The sequence below is a fragment of the Harmonia axyridis genome, chromosome 2 (assembly GCF_914767665.1).
Source record: "Harmonia axyridis chromosome 2, icHarAxyr1.1, whole genome shotgun sequence".
NCBI classification, from domain to species: Eukaryota; Metazoa; Arthropoda; class Insecta; order Coleoptera; family Coccinellidae; genus Harmonia; species Harmonia axyridis.
Window position 1 is genome coordinate 48,710,585 of NC_059502.1, and position 23,167 is coordinate 48,733,751.

The 23,167-nt window shown below is 35.7% G+C and overlaps 1 protein-coding gene across 1 annotated transcript; it reads right to left on the minus strand.

The window, feature by feature from the left end:
- Positions 1-3,306: 3,306 nt before the first annotated feature.
- LOC123673135 (pre-rRNA-processing protein FHL1-like) lies at positions 3,307-6,956 on the minus strand. The gene is made up of 3 exons (XM_045607575.1): positions 6,251-6,956; positions 5,422-5,613; positions 3,307-4,468 (listed from the first exon to the last, which is right to left on the minus strand). The coding sequence occupies exons 1-3, from the start codon at positions 6,511-6,513 to the stop codon at positions 3,520-3,522; spliced, it is 1,404 nt and encodes a 467-aa protein (XP_045463531.1). The 5' UTR covers positions 6,514-6,956; the 3' UTR covers positions 3,307-3,519.
- Between the last annotated feature and the right edge of the window lie 16,211 nt (positions 6,957-23,167).

The window sequence follows — 23,167 nt, forward strand, 5'->3', positions numbered from 1 at the left end:
GGAAATTTTGTTGAAAAAATGTTATTATTCAGTTGGGGAATATTGTATTGATATTTTGTCTTAGATTTAAGCTTCTATGTAAATATTTTTTTTTCATGTTGACTTATCCTATATACCTTTTGTATGGTGTCTTAATGGATGAATAAACTTATTATTATTAGGACTCTTAGATGAAAAAAGTTTTTGACCATTTTCTATTATTTATATTGATACAAACCATATATATTTTCGAAATCAGGAAAAATTAAGCTTTCAAAAAATGGAACAGAAATCCAGTGTTCCCCTTTGAAAAACATAACTTTGGGTCATAGCTTCGTAATTGAAAACCCTGTTTAAAAGATGATCATGCCACTGGATTCAACGTTAAAAAGTGCCTCTAAGATGTTTTAATTTCAAAGTTCTATCATCAGTATTAGCAGAGATATAAATGTTTTCGATATCGCCATTTTTCCAATTTTCGCTTATAACTCGAAAACAAAAGAAGGTGACTAAAAATGAATACTACTCTTGTTAGTTCCTCAGAATAAGAGAACGAGAAGGGTATCAGATTTTGTCTTTCTTCTCTGGTTTAAAATTTGTAGTGCTAAAACATCGAAATTTGCCCACCCTGTACAATTGAGCCAGGTGAATGAAGTCAATGAAGGACGACATCTGATGTTGAAATGTTTTTATTAATACTGTTTGTTTGAGTTGAATTGATAATGATACACTAAAAACACACTGACTTAAAATCGGAAGCAATTTATGATTTGGAAAGTGTAGAATCCAAAAAAGGAAAAAAAAGCAGTCTCTGTGCCATCCAGGGGCCATGGGGGCCGTGGCCCCCCTCGCGGACCTTATAAAAATAAAAGTGTATCCTGAATTACCGAAAATATGCACTCATTCAGTTTTTACTATCTTTTTTCCAATAGATAGCTTCAGTTATCTGTATTTCGCGTTTAATGAGTCCCATCGGATTTCACTAAATGGCGTTAGATTTAGAAAGATGATATTTCGTACTACATGCTCTTTTGCGGCAGTTTTGTGATTAGTTTCCTCAGTTTAGTTTGAGCGCGCGTTAAAAATGGACAACAAAGAAAAAATACGTTATATTTGAGTTTTTCTAAAAGATAAAGGTGAAAATGCAAGCCAAGCGGCTGAAAATTTGAATAGTGTTTATGGTCATGATACTGTAATAGCCAATCATGCGCAATTTTGGTTTTGTCGATTCCGTTCCGGTAATTTCTATGTCAAAGATGCATCACGCACTGGAGATCAATTGTCGAAATTATCGACAAAATCATGGACATTGTCGAGTCCTGTTTTCATTGCTCAAGAGTTGAAGATTGCACAAAAAACCGTTTGGAACCATTTGCATAAGGCTGGTCTCAAGAAGAAGCTAGATGTATGGGTACCACACGAGTTCCGCAAAAAACCTCTTGGACCGAATAAAAAGGGCATTTTGAGTTATCGCAGCCTACTACTTGAAAACTGATCACTGAGCATGCTAGGTGGTTCTTAAAATTTGAAACTCTGTGGTACTCAGAATAAGAGAGATAGACCAATTATATGTATATATTCGAAATTAGGGGAAAAAGGGCTAGTCAAATATAGAAAAATATACAGGGTATTCCATTTGAAAAAATGAAGTTGCGATCAATATGTTGCCCACTCTCTATATATATCATTTTTTGAAATTATTTTAAAAAACACTAGTCGATTTCGTGAAACTTTTATTGGAAACATTTTTTTGTACCTCTTTTAGTAACAAAGTTAAAGGAGGGGTCAAATTATGGTGAAAAACCCGGTACATGAGCAAAATGTAAATTTAAAGTGAAAGTAGAGTTTCCTGGATTCGTACAATTGAACAAATTTAATGCTTATTGCATAGCTGCTTCAATCCTTGAGTTTAAAAAAAATCGGGTTGATTTTGGACAAACTTGTAGCACAAGGTTATGATGGATGCTCAACAAGGGCTGGTGAAATTCACGGGGTTCAAAAAATCATAAGAGATAAATACAAGAAAGCAATTTATTTCCATTATGCCTCCCATAGGTTGAATTTAGTAGTAAATGACATCAGTAAAATTACTGAAAATCGTAATAGCATTGGCACCGTTAAGGACATTATAGTCTTTTTTCGAGAGAATACTTTAAGAAGAAATCTGATTCCAAATATTCCTTAGTTTTGTGAAACACGTTGGTCAGCTTAATATAAATCTTTGCGAGTTTTCGCTGTAAATTTTAATACTATATTCAAAATTCTTTTTGCTATAAAATCGAGAGAAATTTCAATCAATTCTTCAACAACAAAAAGAGCTGCTCAGTTATGGGTTGCAATTAACTCTTTCACTTTTGTGGTTTGTTTGACGGTAGCAAGTAAATATTAAAATACATTGGTTCCAATAGCAAAAACACTACAAGATGTTTCTATTAATTTTGTAGATGTTCACCGTCATATAAATTTAATTATAGAAATATGTGGAAAACATCACTCCGATGATGCATGCTTCACAGAAATTTTTTCCAAAGCATCATCTATTGCTCAGAATCTCAATATAGAGATTGGAAAACCACGAATTTGCGGTAGACAAATGTACAGATCTAATTATGAAGCAGATTCAGCTGAAGATTACATCAAAAAATCTATATTCATCCCATATTTATATCATTCCGATTTCAGCCCTTGAAACGAGATTCTCAAAACAACATGTAATGCTTTTTTCTTTGTTCAATTTTTTGCTAGAGAATTCAAAATTACTAGATATTGAATCTTTCGCATCTAAGGTCGGCAATATGTATAACATTGAAAATTTAGAAAGTGAATTGAACATTTAGAATGAGAGTATTCATCTAAATCACAAATGGATGAAAACATAAAAATTGAGGATTTTATCGGACATGTTGCAAGTGGTACTTGCTTTTTAAGATTGTTGCCTTAAAAGGTTTCCCCAACATGGACCAGTGACAATGTTTACTTAAGATTTAACACATTTGTATCCATGGAATCTTTTTGCACTCTTGTTTTAACACACTTTTGATGTTTCTTGATCGTCCTATGACAACTATGTTATCACTATTCATTATCCTAATCTTTCCATTTAGGGCTTGTTCCTTCACACGTGAAAAAAAATAATTCCTAGGCGCAGGTCTTATGCATGGATAAAACCTGTGCTGCAGCAATACATTTTTTTATTCGCATGTGTAAAAACAGGCCCTAAATGGAAATATTCTTCTTACAAAAATTATTCAAAGTAAATGTGGTTATGCAGATATGCACTCTCTTATAGTCAACGGTAACCACTATAGCATGAAAGTAAAATATATATATTAAAAACACTTTATTCAAAATTTGATATTTTATATACAATATACAAGTAGCTGTATTTACATGTTGTTTTTGAAATTTTTTTATATCAAATTTACACTAAAATTAAGCTTTCAGTAAGATTTTCGAGTTATACTGAGTTGTCTTCATTTAATACTTGATTCATTTATTTAGTCAGATTTCTATCCATAATTTAAATACCTCATTCTAAAACTACCATGATTTACGGCAAGTCTTTTTTCTGCTACTCCTTCTGATATTTTCGTGTTCTTTAATTTGTAAAACATTTTCAGCCCTCCTTGACAATCTTTCAGGCAATACTCTTAATATCCTAGTAGGTTGTTTCTTTTTCATTAAATCAGTTGCAATGCTCTTTTTCATTTTACTCACGTATTTTTTACCTGGAGTTTTATTTTCTTTGATTTTTCTTTTCTTAGTTCCTTTTATTTTTGTTTCAGTTCTTTTAATTGTTTTAATTTCGTGTTTTAATAATTTAGGTTTGTTATTTTTAACTTTACCTTTCCTACTTTTTCTTTTGATTTTCACAGGTTTTTGATTTTCAGCAATTTTACATTTTGCTGTTTCATTTACCTTGTCCAATCGCAAATATTCTGTATTTCTTTTCCTAGATGAGTATTTTTTGTTATTACTATTTTTGACTTCTATTGCTTCACGGTTTGTGTTTTGTACTTGTTTATTTGATTTCACCACATTTCTTGAATGCTGTCCTAATTTCATGGTTTTTCTATTTATTATCTTTCGCTTTCTTTCTTCTGGTTTATAAATTTCTGAGACCCAGGAATATTGTGCGAACTGAGTTTCAAAATCTCCCCCTTCACAAACTGTCCAATATGAAAATCTACATTTTGATGTATTTTTTATCCTTATAAATTTTTTGTTGACTGATAAAGTATGTCTTACACAATTTTTCCAACCTTCCTTTCCTTTTTTATCTATGTCTTTGAAAAAAGGCACATGTTCTGTGATATACTGATAAATTTCTGTTAAAATCATACGTTTCTCAGGTGATGAATTGATGGCATCTGTGATAAGATCGCAGTAATTAGCCAGTTGTAATGGTTTTCGGGGACTTTTTTCTTTGGGAGCATTTTTAAGTTTTGGGACCAACTCAGGTGTTTTCCAGTTGATAATTTTAGAAGAACTGAAAAATATTAGGGATATTTTATCGATTCCAACAATCGTAATTATTTATTTAGTTGTGTCAAAACTAAAGTTTGAAACAAACAATCAACCAAGCTATAGTTTCATTACTGGAGGTCTTCCAATCTAGCTAACCACTATAAATGCTTTATTCAAGAAATGAGAATCAATTGAACCTTAGAATTACTAGTCAATAGAAAAGTTATAGGGATGGTACATTATTCATAAATTGATCTTACAAGGCGGATATTTTGAGGAAATATTCTCTTAATAGTATAAAGGTGGCCTCTCACGAGGCATCCGTGGTCGAGCGTTCAGAGCATTTTACAGTCGGATGAAGACTGAATTTGATTGCTCGACTGGAATCCTTTTCGAATACAGGTGCCTCGTGGGTGGCCGCTTCTAAACATATAATTAAAGAGCCAGCGTAATATGATGGTTGTAAGTATCTGCCAGATGAGTTTACAAGATGATCGATGGCACAATAGGTCATTGATTGTATTAGAGACCCTATCATATTCTTGTAGTGTAAATATAAACCTGAGTTTTGCATTTTTTGAAGTCTGTATTAGGGGTGATACTAATTCTTTGAAATTACGCTGCATCAATAGAAAATTACAGCTAATGCATTTGACTAAATTTTAAAGAAATTTTCATGTTCTGTTTTCTATGCATCTCTACATGTCATCAATTATCTTTACACTGGTCTGGCAGACTCTTGTCAGATTAAGCTGACTGTGTACATATACAATTTTCTGTCCATAGAAGACTTAAAGAGGAATCTCAACAGAAACGTCAATTATTGGAAATGCATTTGAAGTATATTTTTATGATCTTATTGTTGAAGTAGCCTTCTTTGTGAAGGTCATTTTGTAAATTGGGAGGGATACTACATATGTTATTTTCCTTGATCAATTCTCAGTACTTTCTTGTCATAGTACTATATATACTCACTCTTTCATTGTGAAGCCATTATCTGCATTGGTTATTTTGATTTTTACAACTGTTTCTTCATGATCTTCAATGTTGAAACTTATAGAATCAAGAATAGATTTATTTTCATCTGGATTATGTCTTGCGTCAATATCTTCTTTGACAATTTCTATAAATAATTGATCATCTGTATTCTCCAAAGGGCTATTTATGCTAAAATAAAATATATTTGAAAATACCGCTGAGAATTTGATGTGATAGTGGGAAAGTTATAGGTAGGGACAAATTTTTTTGTTGATGTTTAATTTAAACTTGAAGAATAATTGAAATACATAAAATAGGTTGGTTCAGGCAGCTACATCTAAATATGTATTTATATTTAAAATCACAAATTTCACTAGAATATTCATTACATTATTTTAATTAGTCAGTTGGTCTAGTGGTTAGAACCCATACTCCTGAGCAATTCTGGTTACAGGGAACTGTTTGCTATTGGGTAAAAATTTACAGTGGCAATAAGACTCAGTACTGAAGCTGGACAAGACAAAAATAGTTCATCTTACTTTTACAAGCTTTCATTTCAAAGAGACCTAGGAGATTTCAGATAGAAGGCATTGACTTAATATTTTATCTGATTTCAAATAATTGATATATAAAATCGATAGAAATCCAACTTATAGAAACGTTTTGCCGAGGTCTTTCCTAGCGTTATTTAAAAAAATGTATTTTCACTATCAACATTCGAAAAGGACTCAATTCACTGTTTTTCAATGCTTCAGGTTGACACAAATGAAAAAGAGTATATCTACTAAAAAATTGTAAAAATTAACAAGTTGAATTATAAACTTACCTAGATTCTGCAAATGTTTTGTATAATTTACAATAGTTATTACATGAGGTAGTTAGTTGTTTCACAGTTGTCAGTTCTTCATATTCGCCTATAGGTGGTAACAAATCATCCATTTCTTCATTAGAAATGAATCTTAATTCACAGTTAGATGTTTCTTCATATATGTTGTTAACATTTCTGTCATCTATATATACTGCATTTATTATTTGGAGTTGATGATTGCCACTTTCTTCTGAATGAGAATGAAATTGGCAAATATCCATTTTCCCCAAAATAAGAAGTATTTTAACTGGAATAGTGCTTTATTCTACTTGTCTGAGAGAATAGACTTGAAATTTCTAATATTGGACAATAAAAATAAATAGCATTTGTTGTGATAAAACGAATATATCAACATAAAATACAATTATCTACGTATTTTACAAGAAGAAGTGAGTTCCACGTTTTCAATGAAATTTGTTTTGTCTCCTACAACTAGCTGAGTTTGCTATTCCAAAATGTCCTAGTTCTTTCGATTATAGCCATATTGTCCTAAATTTTGTGATCCATACTAATACAAGTAACATTTGTTGATATCCCAAAAATTTGTTGTTCATTTCTACATATAATTAAAAATGTAATTGACGAACGACGAATTCATGTAACAAAAATCAATAAACAATTTGTTGTTGTAAGGTTATGAAAAAATATTTTCACTTTCATTTAACGTCAAACTTAGAATCACAAAACATAAACATACTAATCTTTCTTCTTCTTTTTTACAAAGTATTTGGCGAACGGAATCCGCGATTTATGGGTAATTGGCTAAATGTACTTTTTGTTAACAAACAAACTTGTAAATTGGTAAAACCAGCTAATATCCATATAAATACAGAAAGATTCGTTAATGAAATCAAGAAAAGGGCCAAAATCTAAAAAAATGTTTTTATTACTTTCAATCAGTATTTAAGATATTTGGGTTCTTATCCAAACAGTAGAAATATATCACTTCTGATATATTTCTACTGTTTAAATTCCTCATTTTTCCACCAACGCCTAACGTTTTAAAAGAAGAAGGCCACATAATCATGTGTGGGTATATAAAATAAGAACAGCAGTAGAGATGTTGAAACATTTGTTTGGTCTTTTGTCTGAAAGCGTTAGCCTTAAGCAGATCTACATGAGATTGAATCTTAATAGATCGACAATATCAATATTTAGCTGATCATGTAAGGCAAGTTTAGGAGGGTAAATGCTGAGGAATCGCTACTTCACCATTGGTTCATCTCGGAATCCAGGGTCGTCGCTAGCCAAACTGCTGCACCAAAAGAAAGTCGACAACAACAAACAGTTCTTTGATGTGTTGGGTGGTTCTTCTAGGGACTAAATCGTTAACAGAGATAACAAGAGGCATTATATCAACCTTTTCCAGCTGCCACATGTCCTTCATTTGTTGTGCTAGTGCCTCGTATTTTGTAATTTTTTCCACGTAGGTTTTTGAGAGGTTATAGTCCTGAGGCACAGCGAAGTCTATTATCAGTGCTGTTTTCGCCACATTATCCCTTAATACCATATCCGGTCGATTGTGTTCAACGCTTTTGTCCGTTACGATAGTTAGGTTCCAATAGATCTTGTGCTGATCGTTCTCGATCACCGGCCGAGGAGAGTACAAATGGTGCGCAGTGAACCTCTCAAGAAGGTGTTTTTGGAGGCACAGAAGTTGGTGTATCACCTTCCCCATGTTGTCGTGTCTGGTCAGATACCTGGTGCTTGCGATCGTCGAGCATCCAGATGACAGGTGCTGGACCGACTCCTCAGCGCCATTGCAAAGCCTGCATTTCGTGCTTTCTATCCGCTGCTTCATGATATATTTGACTTATGTTCGTGTCGGCACAACCTGATCCTGAATAGCCAGAAACGTACCTTCCGTTTGAGGTAATAAATAGCCTTGTACCAGGTAAGCGTTGGAGCTTTCTAGGTCTACCTCTGGTTGATGCAGGCTGGCGTAAAACCTCCCATGCAGCGGCTTTGCTTGCCATGTTTGCTTGAAAGTTTCCAAGCAGTTTCTTACAAGTTCTTCCGTATCTGCCATTTCGGTCGCCGTGGAGCCGCGGCTAGACGCAGCTACCCATCGGTGCACAGGTAAGTTGGAGTTCGCGAAGAAGCTATTCATATTTTCTTTTTATTTCAGGCTTGCTTCCTCGAGATTACGGAGGATGCTGTTCTTAAACTAGTCGACTTTGCCCGGAATTCCCCGGGTAAATATGCGGCCGCTTTATTTTTAGACATTGATAATCTTTGGTTGCCTTGCATCCTCCGTCGTTCTCGGTTGGTTGGGGTTCCTCTGGATCAGTTGCGTCTGCTCGAGAGCTATCATTCTGGCCGGCAGGTCACTTTTTCCCCCCAGTCGGTTTTCCTTCGACGTGCTTTGTCCCAAGGCTGCCCCCAAGGTTCCATTCTGGGGCCTTCTCTTTGGAATCTGGTTTTTGATGAGCTGCTATTTCTCCTGGCGGGGGACTGCGGCCTTTTCATAGCGTATGCAGACGATTTAGCCCTGGTTGTTAGCGCTGACAGCCGGCGCTTGCTCCAAGAAGCCCTTCAGCGCCTTATTGATTTGGTGCTTGAGTGGCTTAGCCGTAACAGGCTTTCCATCTCCCAGGGCAAGTCTGCGGCAGTGCTGTTGAGGGGTTCTCTTGACCGTAGACGTTCTCCGACAATTCGATCCCCTATGGGTTCGTTTCGCTGGTCATCGGAGTATAGATACCTTGGCGTGGTGGTTGACTCTGGCCTGACTTTTATTCTTCACGCTAAGGCCTTGCGTCAAAAGACCCAGGTGGTGGCTTCCGAGCTGTTTCGTCTTCGACGAGCACTAGGAGGTGATCAGGTTCGGTCTCTGATCATCTTCTTTAAAGGTATTTATCTGCCAATAATTTCCTATTGCGCCTCCGCATGGTGTCACCGCCTGGGTCATTCCCATGTCCGACGGATCATTCTTTCGGCACAGCGGCATTTCCTCCTCCTTATTTTTCGATCGTATCGAACTGCAGCCACATCTTTTCTTCAAGTTGTTACGGGTAATTTACCCGCACACTATTACGTCGTTCATCGGGTTGCAGCTTATTTTCTGAGGAGAGGATTTGAATTTCGTTTCGGAGAGTTCTTCATTCCATCCGTGTCCTAGGACGACCCTGGTAGGGCCTCTGCGATCCGTGGGTCCATGGATGTGTCACTGCGCCATTTCTTCTCTTGTTGGCAGTCGGACTGGGAGACGTCTGACTCGGGTCGTTGTACCTTCGACTGGATCCCCTCTGTTCATTTTATTTCCAACAACCCTTGGTTCCGCCCAAGTTTCCCTCTGGCCTGTTTTATTTCAGGCCATGGTCCCTTCAAAGGTAATCTGTTCAGGCTGGGTCTGGCCGAAGAGGAACATTGTCCATGTGGTCGCCCACAGTTCAGCGACCACATCCTTAGAAACTGTCCCGTGTTTAGTGACCTCAGTGTCATTTACGGTCTATCTATTCTCGAGTCGCCGGATCTCAGAATGGCCGATTTCTGTGCATCTCGGAATAATTTTGGCCCTTTATCAGCATTCGCGGCTGACGCTATATGTCGTCTCAACTCCTGGCATTCGGCCTAATCTGACATTCTTCCCCGGACAGCAATAATGTGAATGTGCCTAAGCGTAGTGATGAGCACTGCTCACGAACTACAATTTGCACTGCTGAGTTTATTTTTCCTCGAGATTAGTCATCCCCCTTCCGCCTTCTTTATGAGGTAAGTACAGCCTTTCCATGGGCGAGTTTGGGTGTAACATTCCGTGTTTCGTGAGTAGACTTCGGATATTTTTGTCCACTTGTCCTAGTTCAGTTGTAGACCAGGACAGTATACCAGCTGTGTATGTGAAGCATGGTACGGCCCAGGTATTTATTGTCGTTATCTTGTTTTTTGCCGAAAGTTGTGATCTTAGCACTTTGTTTACTCGTCTGAGGAGTTCATTTTTGGTGTTGTCTTTATTTTCTTTTTGTTTAATTTCATAGGACTGCTGTATTCCTAAATATTTGTATCTATCCTCTGTACTCAGGCAGCAGGCTGGTCATCTCTCGTCCGTCAGACAGAATAACGATATCTGTTGCCGTCATCTTCCCTCTTCTCACGTTGACTGTTGCGCACTTCTCCAGTCCAAACTCCATGGCAATGTCCTCACTATATGTTCTCACCAGTTCCAACAGACCCTCAAGTTGTTTCTTTCCTCTTGCCTAAAGCTTCAGGTCGTCCATATAAAAAAGATGTCTTATCAGGGTCTGATCATTAATGGAGTAGCCTTATGAGGATCTGTTGAGCATCTTGCTCAGCATGTTGAGGGTTAGACAGAACCACATCGGGCTAAAGCTATCGCCCTGGAATATGCCCCTCTTTATCTGTTTCGCAGTTGTTCGGTATGAGGCTGACTTGTTGTGGACCGTGAGTGTTGTGCGCCAGGTGGACCCTCCAAAAGTTCATCGAAACAGTTCATTCCATAAAAGAATCTTTTCTTTTATGGAATGAACTGTTTCGATGAACTTCCTCTTCTTCCAAGATTTCATATAGTTTGATAAAATTACATAAGCCTGATAAAAGCATAAGATAAATAACCTCCATAGTTTCCTCACCATGTCAAAAGATTTCCAAATTCATTAACCACTTTTTTATTAATAAACTTAAATATAGATCGATTCATTCGATTAAGAATTTCTTGGAATTGATGAAAATTAAAAACCATTGAGATGACCAAACTAGATCCCTATAAAGCTTATACCCTTATTTCTTTCGACATCGTTAATTTATATACCAATGATCCTGTAACCGAATCACTTAATTTACTCCAAGAATGCTTGGCTGAATACACTAGATCTGACAATGACATAAATCTAGACACTATAGACATAGACAACAATTAAAATACTTTGTCAGTTAGTTACAGAACAAAACTTTTTTTATCTTTGATAATTCAATCTATTCAATGAAAGACGGCTTACCAATTGGTCTACCGTCCAGAGGACTTATAGCGGATATATATGTAGAAAAAGTTGAGAAGGAAATCATGAAATTGCCTGGTAATGACAATATCATTTTATGGAAGAGATAAGTAGATGATATATTTTGCGTGTGGTTAGGTACTGATGCAGAACTAAAAAACTTTTTCGACCTCATAAATTCCAAATTTAAAGTAAAGTTCTCTTTAGAAAAATCAATATCAAATTCCCTCAATTTCCTTGATCTGACTATCAGCTTGAACAATAACAATTTTTTTTCTTTTAACATTTACCGGAAACCCACGCAAACTGATTCAAACATTCCCTATAGTTCATATCATGCACCCTCTGCAAAGAAAGCAGCCTTCACATTTTTGTTTGGAAGACTTCTTAGTGTTCCTCTATCTAGAGAAGATTATAATAATGAATTAAAAACCATTTACCAAATTGGAAGAAACAATCAATATAAAGATGAATTTTAGAACAGCATTTTGAAACCTATAAAAAGAAAATTAACCATTAATGAAATTTACCCACATATTTTGTCCGAAAGACATTTTATTTCAACCCGTAAATTTAAATCATAAATTATCAATATCTGTTAGAAAATATAATTTCGACATAGCCAATAAACGACATATAGAATCCTAGAAAATATGCTAGTAAACTGTAGAGATTGATAAAGAACAAACAAGAGTAGTTTATTATAAGATGTCATGTAGAGATTGCGAATCCTTTTATATAGATATGACAACGAGCAATATGAAGAAAAGATTCACTGAACACCAGAAAAATAGACCTCGTTCAGCTCTCGGAGAACACCTTGAAGAATTACATCAAAGAACATTTTCAAACTCGTACCCCATCTTATCTATTAACTTAATATTTGAATCTTTCCATCACACTTTTGACAATCCCTTCCTTTCCTACTGTTCCCGCTTCCGTTTCCTCATTTCCCTCAACAATCTTGACATCGTTAGATGAACCCACGCTACTTAAAGAGTTTTTCTGAAGAAAAACAATTTAGAAATTGTTGGAGAGAAGAATATTAGAAAAGATTTTTTATTTTGTTATCATTGAATTTGGTAAACGACAAATCCTGTCTGTCAATACTACTTCGATTGATTGCACTCTTCTGCCCTACTAAGCTCAATCTTATAAATTTTATAACCTCAAATTCTATTTGTGTAATGTAATGTGTTAATATTCTTTTCAGCTGGCCTGATGATGAATAAATTTTCAAAACAGTACCTATGTTTCTCAATCTCATACTTTTCTTATATATCGACACACAGATGGAAGAATTCATTTGCAAAATTGTTCCATAAGCTTTCCAGTGTAGGTTCATTTTTCTGGTCCTTTTCAAATCTTCTTTCCGTTTCTACCTTGTATAAAGTTCTGTTCTTCCCTGTTTGACAGTCTATATGATCTAAGGCATTCGTGTTCTATTTTCTTTTCCTTGTTTTCATTTTTATTACTGTTCGTAGCCACTTTAAGCTTAGTTATAACCACGTAATGATCACTTCCGATTTCTGGCCCTCTTCTCACTCTTGTATCAAGAATATCTTTGTTCCCTTTATACTAGAATATAATTTATTATTGATTTCTCTCCACGACTGCTAACCCCCCTTGTTAATCTATGAATGTCCTTGTGTTCAAATAGTGTATTTGTTACTATCATATTATTGAGTAAACAAAAATTGAGTAGTCGCTCACCATTATTATTCCTAATCGTTTCTCCAAATGATCCCATCACCTTCCTTTGATTCTTCCGTGATCATTGTTAAATGTCATCCTCATTCGGACCATAACCACTATAATTTTTTTCACTCTATTATTTTGATCCTTAATTTCCACCGACAGCATCCGCTCTGACCAATTTCTCCACCCATATACACTTTCAGATATTCTCCTAATTTTTAGACATCCTACTCCCGATTTTGTCCTCATGTTTTTCTCCACTCCACTATAGATTAATGGATGATTATTTTTTGTTCTTATTGATCCTTCTCCTTTTCTCTTCGTTTCTGTCATTGCCAACAATTCCAGTCCAATATCCTCAAATTCGGCCTCCAGTTCATCTTCCTTTCCTTGAAGGCTCCTCACATTCCAAGTTGCTATCTTCCATCAGTATGGAAGCAGTATGGAGAATGGTATATCGAGGAAATTGAAATCTGAGTCAGTACTCAGATTTCAATTTCCTCGATTTACCATTCTCTTGTCCTATTTCATGCTTTGTCCTTTCATCCATTCTGGTCCTTGAGAGAAAGGAATTTTCTAGTTTTTTGGCTTTGCTTTTTTTATTTTCTCCCTTACTCATTCGAATATTAAAATCATTCATTCATGATTCCCAGCCCTAATTACAACTAAATATTACCCACCATCATTCTATAAAAATCCCGGTGGGGTTTGAACCCGCTGCTATCGACAACCTGGTCCACTTTCATAAAGAACAGGTTCTTGCAAAATAACCGAATAGTTCTGAACTGTTCTTTCATTCATCCTGTTCTTCAACAACTCTAATGGTATGGGGCAGAATTTAATTTCATGGAAGAACAGATCCCGGTTTGATGAAAAGATTTCTGAATGCGGGGGTCTACGTGCATATCATTCAATCTGTTGCTATTCCCTATGATGGTGCAATTGGAAAAGATACCCGTCCGCACACTACAGTTCGATCAATCAATATTCTAGATGACCAAGAAATCCACACTTTGTCATGGCCTGTTCAGTCTCCTGATTTAATTCTGATTGAGGATGCATTAGATATGTTACTTAGTGTCAGAATGAATTTTATAGTGACTCTTTGCAGTTCTATGTAAGAAGCCAGGCAGAACATACCATATAAAAATTCTAGAACTCAATTTCAAATATGCTTTGGCAGTGCAGGTCTTCGATGAACTCTCTATCAAAGTGAACGAAAAATTGTTCACTTTCGTTTCTTAAATTTTGAAATTCATGGTTTCAAATTTTAGTTTAAAATTTGTTTCTAGAGGTACTTCCATTCCTTCAATTTAAACACAATGATGTAAAAATAAATTTTCAATTTATATAAACTATATTTCTATATTCTAAACATCGTATTATCACGACAGGATAAAGATATAGAGAATATCCCTAAATTTTTGCCATGTATGAGTATGTGGCTAATCAATAATCCCTTAGAACCGTTATTAACTTTTATCATATGCCGTTTAATCATGAATTGACTGATCTGTCTATGAATTCGAATTTAAACAGCGAACATTTGGGTTATGATAGTTATTCACCTATTTAATACACACTTTCCAGGTCGAAATCGTTATGCGAATTGCTGACGCTTGTAAGAAAGACTAGTTGTGTAATATGGCAATTGAAAATGTTTGACATTATTCTCATTAGTCGAATTATTCGAGTCAAAGGTGCACGAATCTCAAGAAAAAAATATATATTTCTCATGCATTATTTACTTAATATAATGATGATTAAATTGTGTTGTCACTTAGGTTTCGTTTTTACCGAAAATTAATCATGAATTCAACCTGAATTTTTTCTCGGACTACGCACTGAGAGTAGGTACAACACTTATCGAATCCGAAATCCATACCTACATCTTTGGAATAACTTTCCACTAGTTTGCCAATAATTTCTAGGTGGTTCTTATTGCCTGTTTGGTATCAGTTTTAAATCATACATATACATCAGATGATTTTGGGTGGTAGTGTTGGTGGTATTGCCTCTAATGTTGACACCCTCTTTAGTAGCGTTCAGTTGTTTAGACATTCAGCTCCAAGCAGAACCAAAAAGGACTCAAGGAGTCTCCTTGGAAAATTCCCCTCTTAATTGGGATTAGGGGTTCATCAAGCCAAGTTGCTTGATATTTTAACCAGCTACTTGACTTGAAAATCAAGCTCGTGAAAAATTACATACTTGAGCTTAACTTGACTTGATTTTTGATATTTATTGCTTGACTTGATATGAAGCTACTTGATATTACTCGAGCTTGATATGCACGCATCCCACGGCATATATTTCTGCTATCTCGTGCGTGCTTAGACTAAATAAGGGGATTCTTTGAGCGCCGATAAACTGAAGCATTCGCCAGTGTGACTTTATTAGTAGTTTTCTCAAACTTCTATGGAATCTATTGGCAGATTTAGGTAGTTACAGAAATATCTTTCCAAACTTGGCCAAAATGGCCAAGGATTTTTTATCAACGCCAGCATCTTCAGCTTCTGTTCGAAGACAATTTTCCAGAGCTGCTCTTACAAAAACAAAAACCCGCAACAGATTTGGTGACAAATCTATAAGATGCCTCATGTGTCTTAGATCCTGGATGGAAAATTATGAAATCAAACAAAGCCTGGAGATCTCTCAATATAGAGAAACTTACATTTTTTATTATTTTTCATTTTGTTATGATTTATAGTGAGTTAATTCATGTTTCATATATATATATATATATATATATATATATATATATATATATATATATATATATATATATATATATACCCCCATTGATCAAAAAGAGGGTTATCCTTGATGCCTTGGCGTCCGGATAACTCTACGAAACCCACTAATAAGTGTGAATTAAAAAAAAAAAAAAAAAAAAAAAAATATATATATATAAATAAAAGTGTTTTTTGCAAGGTTCTTTCTCATTTCATCAGCTAAAAATAAAGTAACTTGACTTGATATTGTAACGAATTCGCAAGCCCTACGCCACTGCCTCTTTCTAGAAGGAACCGGACGCACCTTAGAGTATAGAATAAACAGTTTGAAAAACAACAATCTTGAAAAAATTTGAAAGAATCTTTTTCAAAAACCTTTGGTCCTTCGGTTCTTCATGCGGTTTAGAGTTGCGCCCGCGCGGTTGCGGGGGGCCTTCTCACAACAATTCAAGATGTTGAGGAGTTAATAGTTAAAAATGCTTCAAGGAATTGATTATTAATTTGGAAAACACGATTTTTCATTTGGTATTATCTCTTAGGAATATTACGTCAAGAAATTCTTATCATCGGTAAAGGGCTTTTACCGAACTATCTACTGTTTCGTCGAAACTTTGCAGTTTCTTCTGAATAAGATCCGTAACCTTGGAAAAATATCCCTAATATTTTGCATCATGATAGAGGTATTGAAGAGCATTGAAAATATGCAGGGGGAACACCCTGTATATCAGAAAATAATTTCCAGAGATGCAGAATCGATAATACAAAGGGGATGCTTTTCCACTAAATTTCTAAAACGTCTGGTTTGGTAGCTATGGAAGCCTAACACACTATTGCAGGACCCTGTATATGTACGGTATATGTGTTATATCGCTTGTTTTGAAGTCGTTAACAGTAAATTTCAATCAAAAGTGATAATATTATCTAAGATATCTCTACCTAGTTCGGTGGTTATTTCCAAAAACTGCACCATGTCGAAAAACTGCAAAAGTTGTGATAAACCGGTAAACCGTAAGAATCCTGGACTCGCTTGTCTTGGGTTTTGTCAGCGATCTTATCACTGGTCTTGTTTATCAATGACTCACGAGGTTTTCTTTTCGATGCGTTGTTGTCCGAAGAAATCACCTGGCTGTGTCCAGAGTGTTGCACGTTGGGATCCCCGGGCAGGTTGTCATCTGGTTCTGCGGCAGTGAGTGCTTCGGCGATCCTCGCACCAGAAAAAGAGATGGATCTTACTTCAGCGATCAACGCAATAAGGGCTGATCTTCGCAATATACGAATGCAACAAAGAGAACTTCTGACGTCCGTTAATTTCTGTTCAAACAAAATAACAGATTTTGAAGCTCAACTCTTGGAAATGAAAAAGAGCACATCCAAGATTAATGATGTCATTGCGGAGAACACCAAGTTGAAAGTAAACCTAGACAAGATTAAACAAGGCTGAGTGATCTGGAGCAGGTGTCACGAATAAACAACTTGGAAATTGTTGGAGTGCCAGAGGTGAAGGACGAAAACCTGTTGAATATATTTGGGAAAATAACCAAGAACCTGAAATGTAGGATAGATGCCACTAATATCGATGATATTCATAGAGTTCCAGTGAATAAGAACAGTTCCAGCCAAATAAAGAATATAGGTATCTGAGATTAAGAATGCAGCGACAAGGTGAGCAAACGTAGAACTATAAATGTTGCCATTGGAGTGTTTGGTTGTATTAGTTGTGTGTGTATTTGCGTTATTAAAATTTGATTTTACAATAAATATAAAAACTTTTCAGACTTCTATAGTGAACAAGTGTATTACTGTGTATATTTTATTTTCATTTTAGGTAAAGGCGGTAGATATCATCATTTGTTTCAGTTCAGTCTAGTGATATTGAAAGTTATGCAAGGATGGAAGACTTCGAAAAATGAGGAATAACAATAGTGTGCATATAATATGTGAACGGTTCAATCAACATTATTATACTACAGAATTCTAATAGTACCTTTTTTAGGTCCAAATGGCAAGACTGAGTAGAATACTTGGGGTATCTTAAAGGTACAAACACTTCTAGAAGTCTTTATGAAGGTGAAGAAGTTTTAAATGCTGGTCACATAATAAAAATGTTACATGTTATTTGCATGACTAATAAACTTCAGTTGAAAGGTTTTTTTTACTTATCCGAATTGATCATTTCACATTACCCTTCAATTATACAGTCCCAGCAAAATATTACAAATGCTAATGTATTGAATATTTTTTGGAATACTACTGAAAGTCGCATATCCATTTTTTGTATTTATTAAGAGATAACTCAATTTACATAAAATGTTTCTAAAAATAAATTTGAATAACTAGGTTACTTAAAACTACTCATATCGATACCTATTTGTCGAATTAAATTATTGCTTGACTAATGAATCATAAAAAAATAATGAGAATTCAATTGAAAATATTTCACTTATGAAATTTATTTATTTTGAAAATATATTCGGCATATTATACGACTATTTTAAAATAATTAAAATGTGATAGAGAAGTATCATCAGTGGGCCCTGAAAAAAAATATATAGAATTTCAGAATACATGTCTGAATATTTCTGAGGAATTTTTCCAATATTGTGTAAAGGTACCTTAGATTTGAAGACAATGTATCTTTGGCACAATTCTTGTGAAATGCCAAATAAAACAGATAATGTCACATATGAAAGATCATATTTCAATTTTGTTAAAACTAAAACAATACACTGCTTGATTGTTAAACGATCTGATCTTTGATCACTGTAAAAAGATTGTACTGCTTCTACTATTGTATCTTATAGTTTCATATTATTGAGACCAGTAAAAAAAACTGTTCAGAGCACTATCTGTTGTTATCAGATCACACAAAGAAGATACTTCAGGAGTATTCACTTGCACTTCGAAATCCTTGAAAGTTTTAGGCCCATTATAATCAGGCTGACCCTGAAGAAGCTGTAACAGACCTTGTGCAGATTCGATTTCATCTTGGGAAGTAGATTGTAGAGCAGGTTCGATTTCTTCACTAGAGCATTCTTCAGCAATAAGTTTTTCTTTGTTGATATTTCTTTGATTCAATCCTTCAGATCCACTATTAGGACATTCAGGTTCTTCCTTTGTGGTAGTGGATCCAACAGAAAGATTTCTGGAAGGCACATCAGTCTTTTTCAAACATTCTTTCTGTGTAGAACTGGAATCTGTAAACGATTATTATTATTATTATTATCCTCATAAAAATAAGCTAAAATTTCATGTGCTATCAGTGCTTACCTCGATAAAAATAATCATCATCGATAAAATGCAGGGAACATACTTTCATATTTCTTGTCACTGGTTTATCGATTTTGAATTTCAGCTACCAAGCTTTTTGTCGATCCCAGTTACTCCCCAGTTTCCCTTCCATCCAAACACGATATTTATTACCAGTTTGAGGGAAAGCATGGAACTTGATATTTGACCTTTTTTTTCCCAGGAAGAACACTGAGGAACTGAACAATAGCGATTCGAACGACTCAGAACTATTGAAATGATTAAAAAAATATATAAATATTTGTAGAATATCACACAAAAACAAAGCCAAATGCCAGAACCTCAGAGGAATGAAAAGGGCTGACTATCTCTGAGGCAAACCATGGCAACATTTCTAGTTACTCTGATCGTCACCAGGTGCCGTAGCGCTTATCTTGATTCGCCTATAGTAGTGAAATTGCACTCAAAAAAAGACAAAGAAGATATACTGGCCGCAGTTAAACAAACCAAGTCCAAAACTAGGTCGAATGCACTGTAGGATGACGGAGTTTCTGAGCAGTTTACAATAATCAACAAACTTTTTTCAAGAAAGCTCGTGAGAGGGCAAGATCGAAGAACTATAAATATGACTGGATCAAAAACTGCAATATCTATATGAGAAAGGATGATAGTTTTCGTGTTCTGCAAATAAGATCACACGATAACCTTCTACATCTGAAGTACACCCAAAAAGTGTAAAAACTAAAGACAAAACATATAAAAAAATTCAATGGCTTCATCAACTATTAAACTTTACTACCAAAATAAAAGAGATCTTAGATCTAAAACTGTGCAATTCTTTCATAATGTGACTTCGGGCGACAACAGTATCATTTGTCTGTCGGAAACTTGGCTTAGGGATGGTGTGTGCTCTGGTGAACTCTTTCACGACGGATATCAAGTTTTTCGGCGTGACCGCGAGGATACGGCATCTCTCAAGAAGGATGGTGGTGGTGTTTTGATTGCGGTTGATTAATCTTTGGAAGCAACCCATCATCCGGAGCTTCAATCAATGGCAGAGGACATGTGAGAGTGGGTTTCGATCAAAGCAGGCGATAAAAACGTTAACATAGTGTGTGTCTACCTTCCACCTAGTGAGAGGTTTTCTTATTATAATTTCCTGAATTGTATTGAACGTAACCAAGATATTATACAAAACAATACTGTAATAGTTGTAGGCAATTTTAATCAATCAAATGTTGAATGGCTTGACTCTGTAGATTCACACAATAACAATTTGTTTCCCACGAATGTGGGCGATGAATCAGCGGAACTTATCGATCTGTTTTCGCTCTAGGGCTTCACCACTCACTCATTGAAAAACATAAATGACAAAACTTTAGGTTTGGTTTTTTGTAACGAGAACTGCATAGATAACCTTGTAAAATCAGAGAATCCTATGGTTACTGAAGATAAACACCATCCTGCTCTACAGTTCAACTTTAAATGTGAACAGTACCAGCCTCTTCGTAGTCCCTTGAAATTTGTTAAGAACTTGAAAAAAGCGGACTTTCAGTATATTAACAGAGAACTCACAAGTTTGAATTGGACTGATTTGTTCAAATCTATCAACGTGGATAACGCCGTAAAAGTGTTTTACGACAAAATTAACGACTTAATCGAGAAATATGTTCCCACCTTCAAAATTAACACCAAATTTCCCAAATATTTAAAAAAGACACCATCAAATGTTGTAGCTATTAGATGAGAACATCCATACATAAATTGGACTGTTAGGTGCTGGGTTGTTGAAGTTCGAAGGACCATGAAATTTTCCACACTATTTATTGAAGTAGGTTTATATATACAATTACACAAGGTACACTTTACAAGATTCGCTTAACTAGTTATCGAAAACTATGAATCAGTTCCACGCACTTATCCAATTACAATTTACCGACTAGGGTCTAATGAAGATTTTGACCGACTGAAGGATCTTTTTTAACCACGTGGCGACTAGGCCAATATTTAACTAACTTGAAATGTGCAAGCTGAACACTGTGTCTCAAGGGGCGAGAGCAACGACGAACTATACTAAACTGTACTTGACTTGTACTTACTAGACTGTGTGTAGATATACTGAGCTGACTTGAACTCGAACTCGAATTGATTGCAGTGACGGTTCGATTTCTTACCCCACCTCGACCTTTTTGTCGAACCATCGAAAAGGGTTAAGAACATAGAAGTGCTACAGATAAAACGGCCATAGTTAAATTATCATTATAGCCAGCCGTCATTAAAGGAGGACTGCGCGTAGCACACAAATAAAGTGCGCGGAATTATCTATAACTAACTTCAGGGGTGGATCTTTGGACAATGGCGGCGCTGAGTTCTACGAACCTTGATCAAAACTTAACAAATGTATTAAGCAGAAGTTGAACTACCACAAAAAATATCATAATAAATCTGATTACGTCAACTATTCACTACTGAGGAAATCATCTAAGGACTTGATACATTGAGACTACACAGATTATTTGCGTAATATCGAATCAGAAATTCTCAGTAGCAACGCTGGAAGAGGTTTTTGGAGGTATATGTCTGGGAAAAGAGGATCGAGAGTCTTTATTCCTAGAAGCATGACACTGGAAACAGTTAGTGCTGACGGTCCTGAGGAGGTGAGTGACTTGTTTGCCAACTTTTTCGAGAGTACGTTTGAGGTTCGCCGTGATGGTCATTCTTGTGCTCGGAATAGTTCTGGAATGAAAATAGCAACATTTCAAGAGCAGGAAGTCCGTGATTTACTCCAAAAAATTCAACTGAATAAATCAGCCGGTCCTGATGGTATACCACCAATATTTATAAAGAACCGTATTGATGGTCTTGTATTCCCACTCACATTTATTTATAACTTGTTCCTCTCTTCATATTACCATTCTATCTGTAAGTTGAGTCACGTGGTAGGTACCTATACACAAGGGTGGAAAGCAGAATGAAATAAAAAACTACCGTCCTATAAGTAAACAATCAATATTTGGGAAAGTCTTAGAGCAGATCGTTCACCTCCACGTATACGTGGAGAACATTTCTGGATCACTGGACGCGGGTGATCAAGTTGATTCAGTTTACACGGACTTCAGTTAAGTTTTCGACAAAATCGATCATCAGCTACTTGTCGACAAGTTTGCTGAAGTTTGTGAGACTCCTGGCCTTCCCGACTATTTCTGGTCGTACATACACGGAAGAACCTAGGTGGTTGTAGCGGAGGGACATCAATCGGCCGAATATTTGACCACATCTGGAGTACCTCAGAGAAGTCATCTGGGTCCCCTACTTTTTATCATTTATATAAATGACATCATGAAATGTTTCAAGCACACATATGTGTTGCTTTACGCTGTTAATCTCAAGATTTTCCTTCGCGTGAAAACTATGGAAGATTGTAGAAAAATTCAGAGTGACTTGGATCGATTGGTGGAATACTGCGCACAAAACAGCTTATTCATTAACTTCTTGAAATGTAACTCGATCACTTTTACGAATAAAAAGTTCAAAATTACTCATCAATATAACATAAATGGCAACCAGATCAGAAGAGTCCATAATGTGAAGGATTTGGGAATCTTAATCGACGAAAACTTAAGATTCACTTGACATTGTTATGTCAACTCGCTGGCTGTTTGGAAATGATGGGGTAAATCATGAGAAACTGTCGATATTTCTCGAACCTGCGCTCTCTGATTCCACTTTACTATGCATTCATGGACAGCAAGCTCAGTTATGCCTCCGTCATTTGAAACCCGATATATGCAAAATACATCAATAGACTGCAAAGAGTCCAAAATAAATGTTTAAGGTACTTGGCATACAAGACCAACACCTTCATTGTCAATAGTGACTACTCAGCCAGGGCCCCCGCAACCGCGCGTTCAACGCGTGCACCGCACGCGGGCGCCACTCTGAAGGGGCGCCAAAATCTCTTATAGACCGCATGAAAAACCGAAAGACCAAAGGTTTTTGAAAAAGTTTTTTTTATATTTTTTCAACAATTTTCAACGTGCAAAGACATCTTTTACACATCCAAACAAGTTACCGAACCCGAACGTCGCAATCCCCATAAAATAACCTCGGCCACAGATTGCAATTATACGATTCTTTTCGAGTAAACAAATCATAAATAATCATCCCTTTGTCGGTACGGGATTTTTTTATGGACCACCTGCACCGGACGGCGGGCACCATTTCTTCGATCTTCACTAAAACGCATA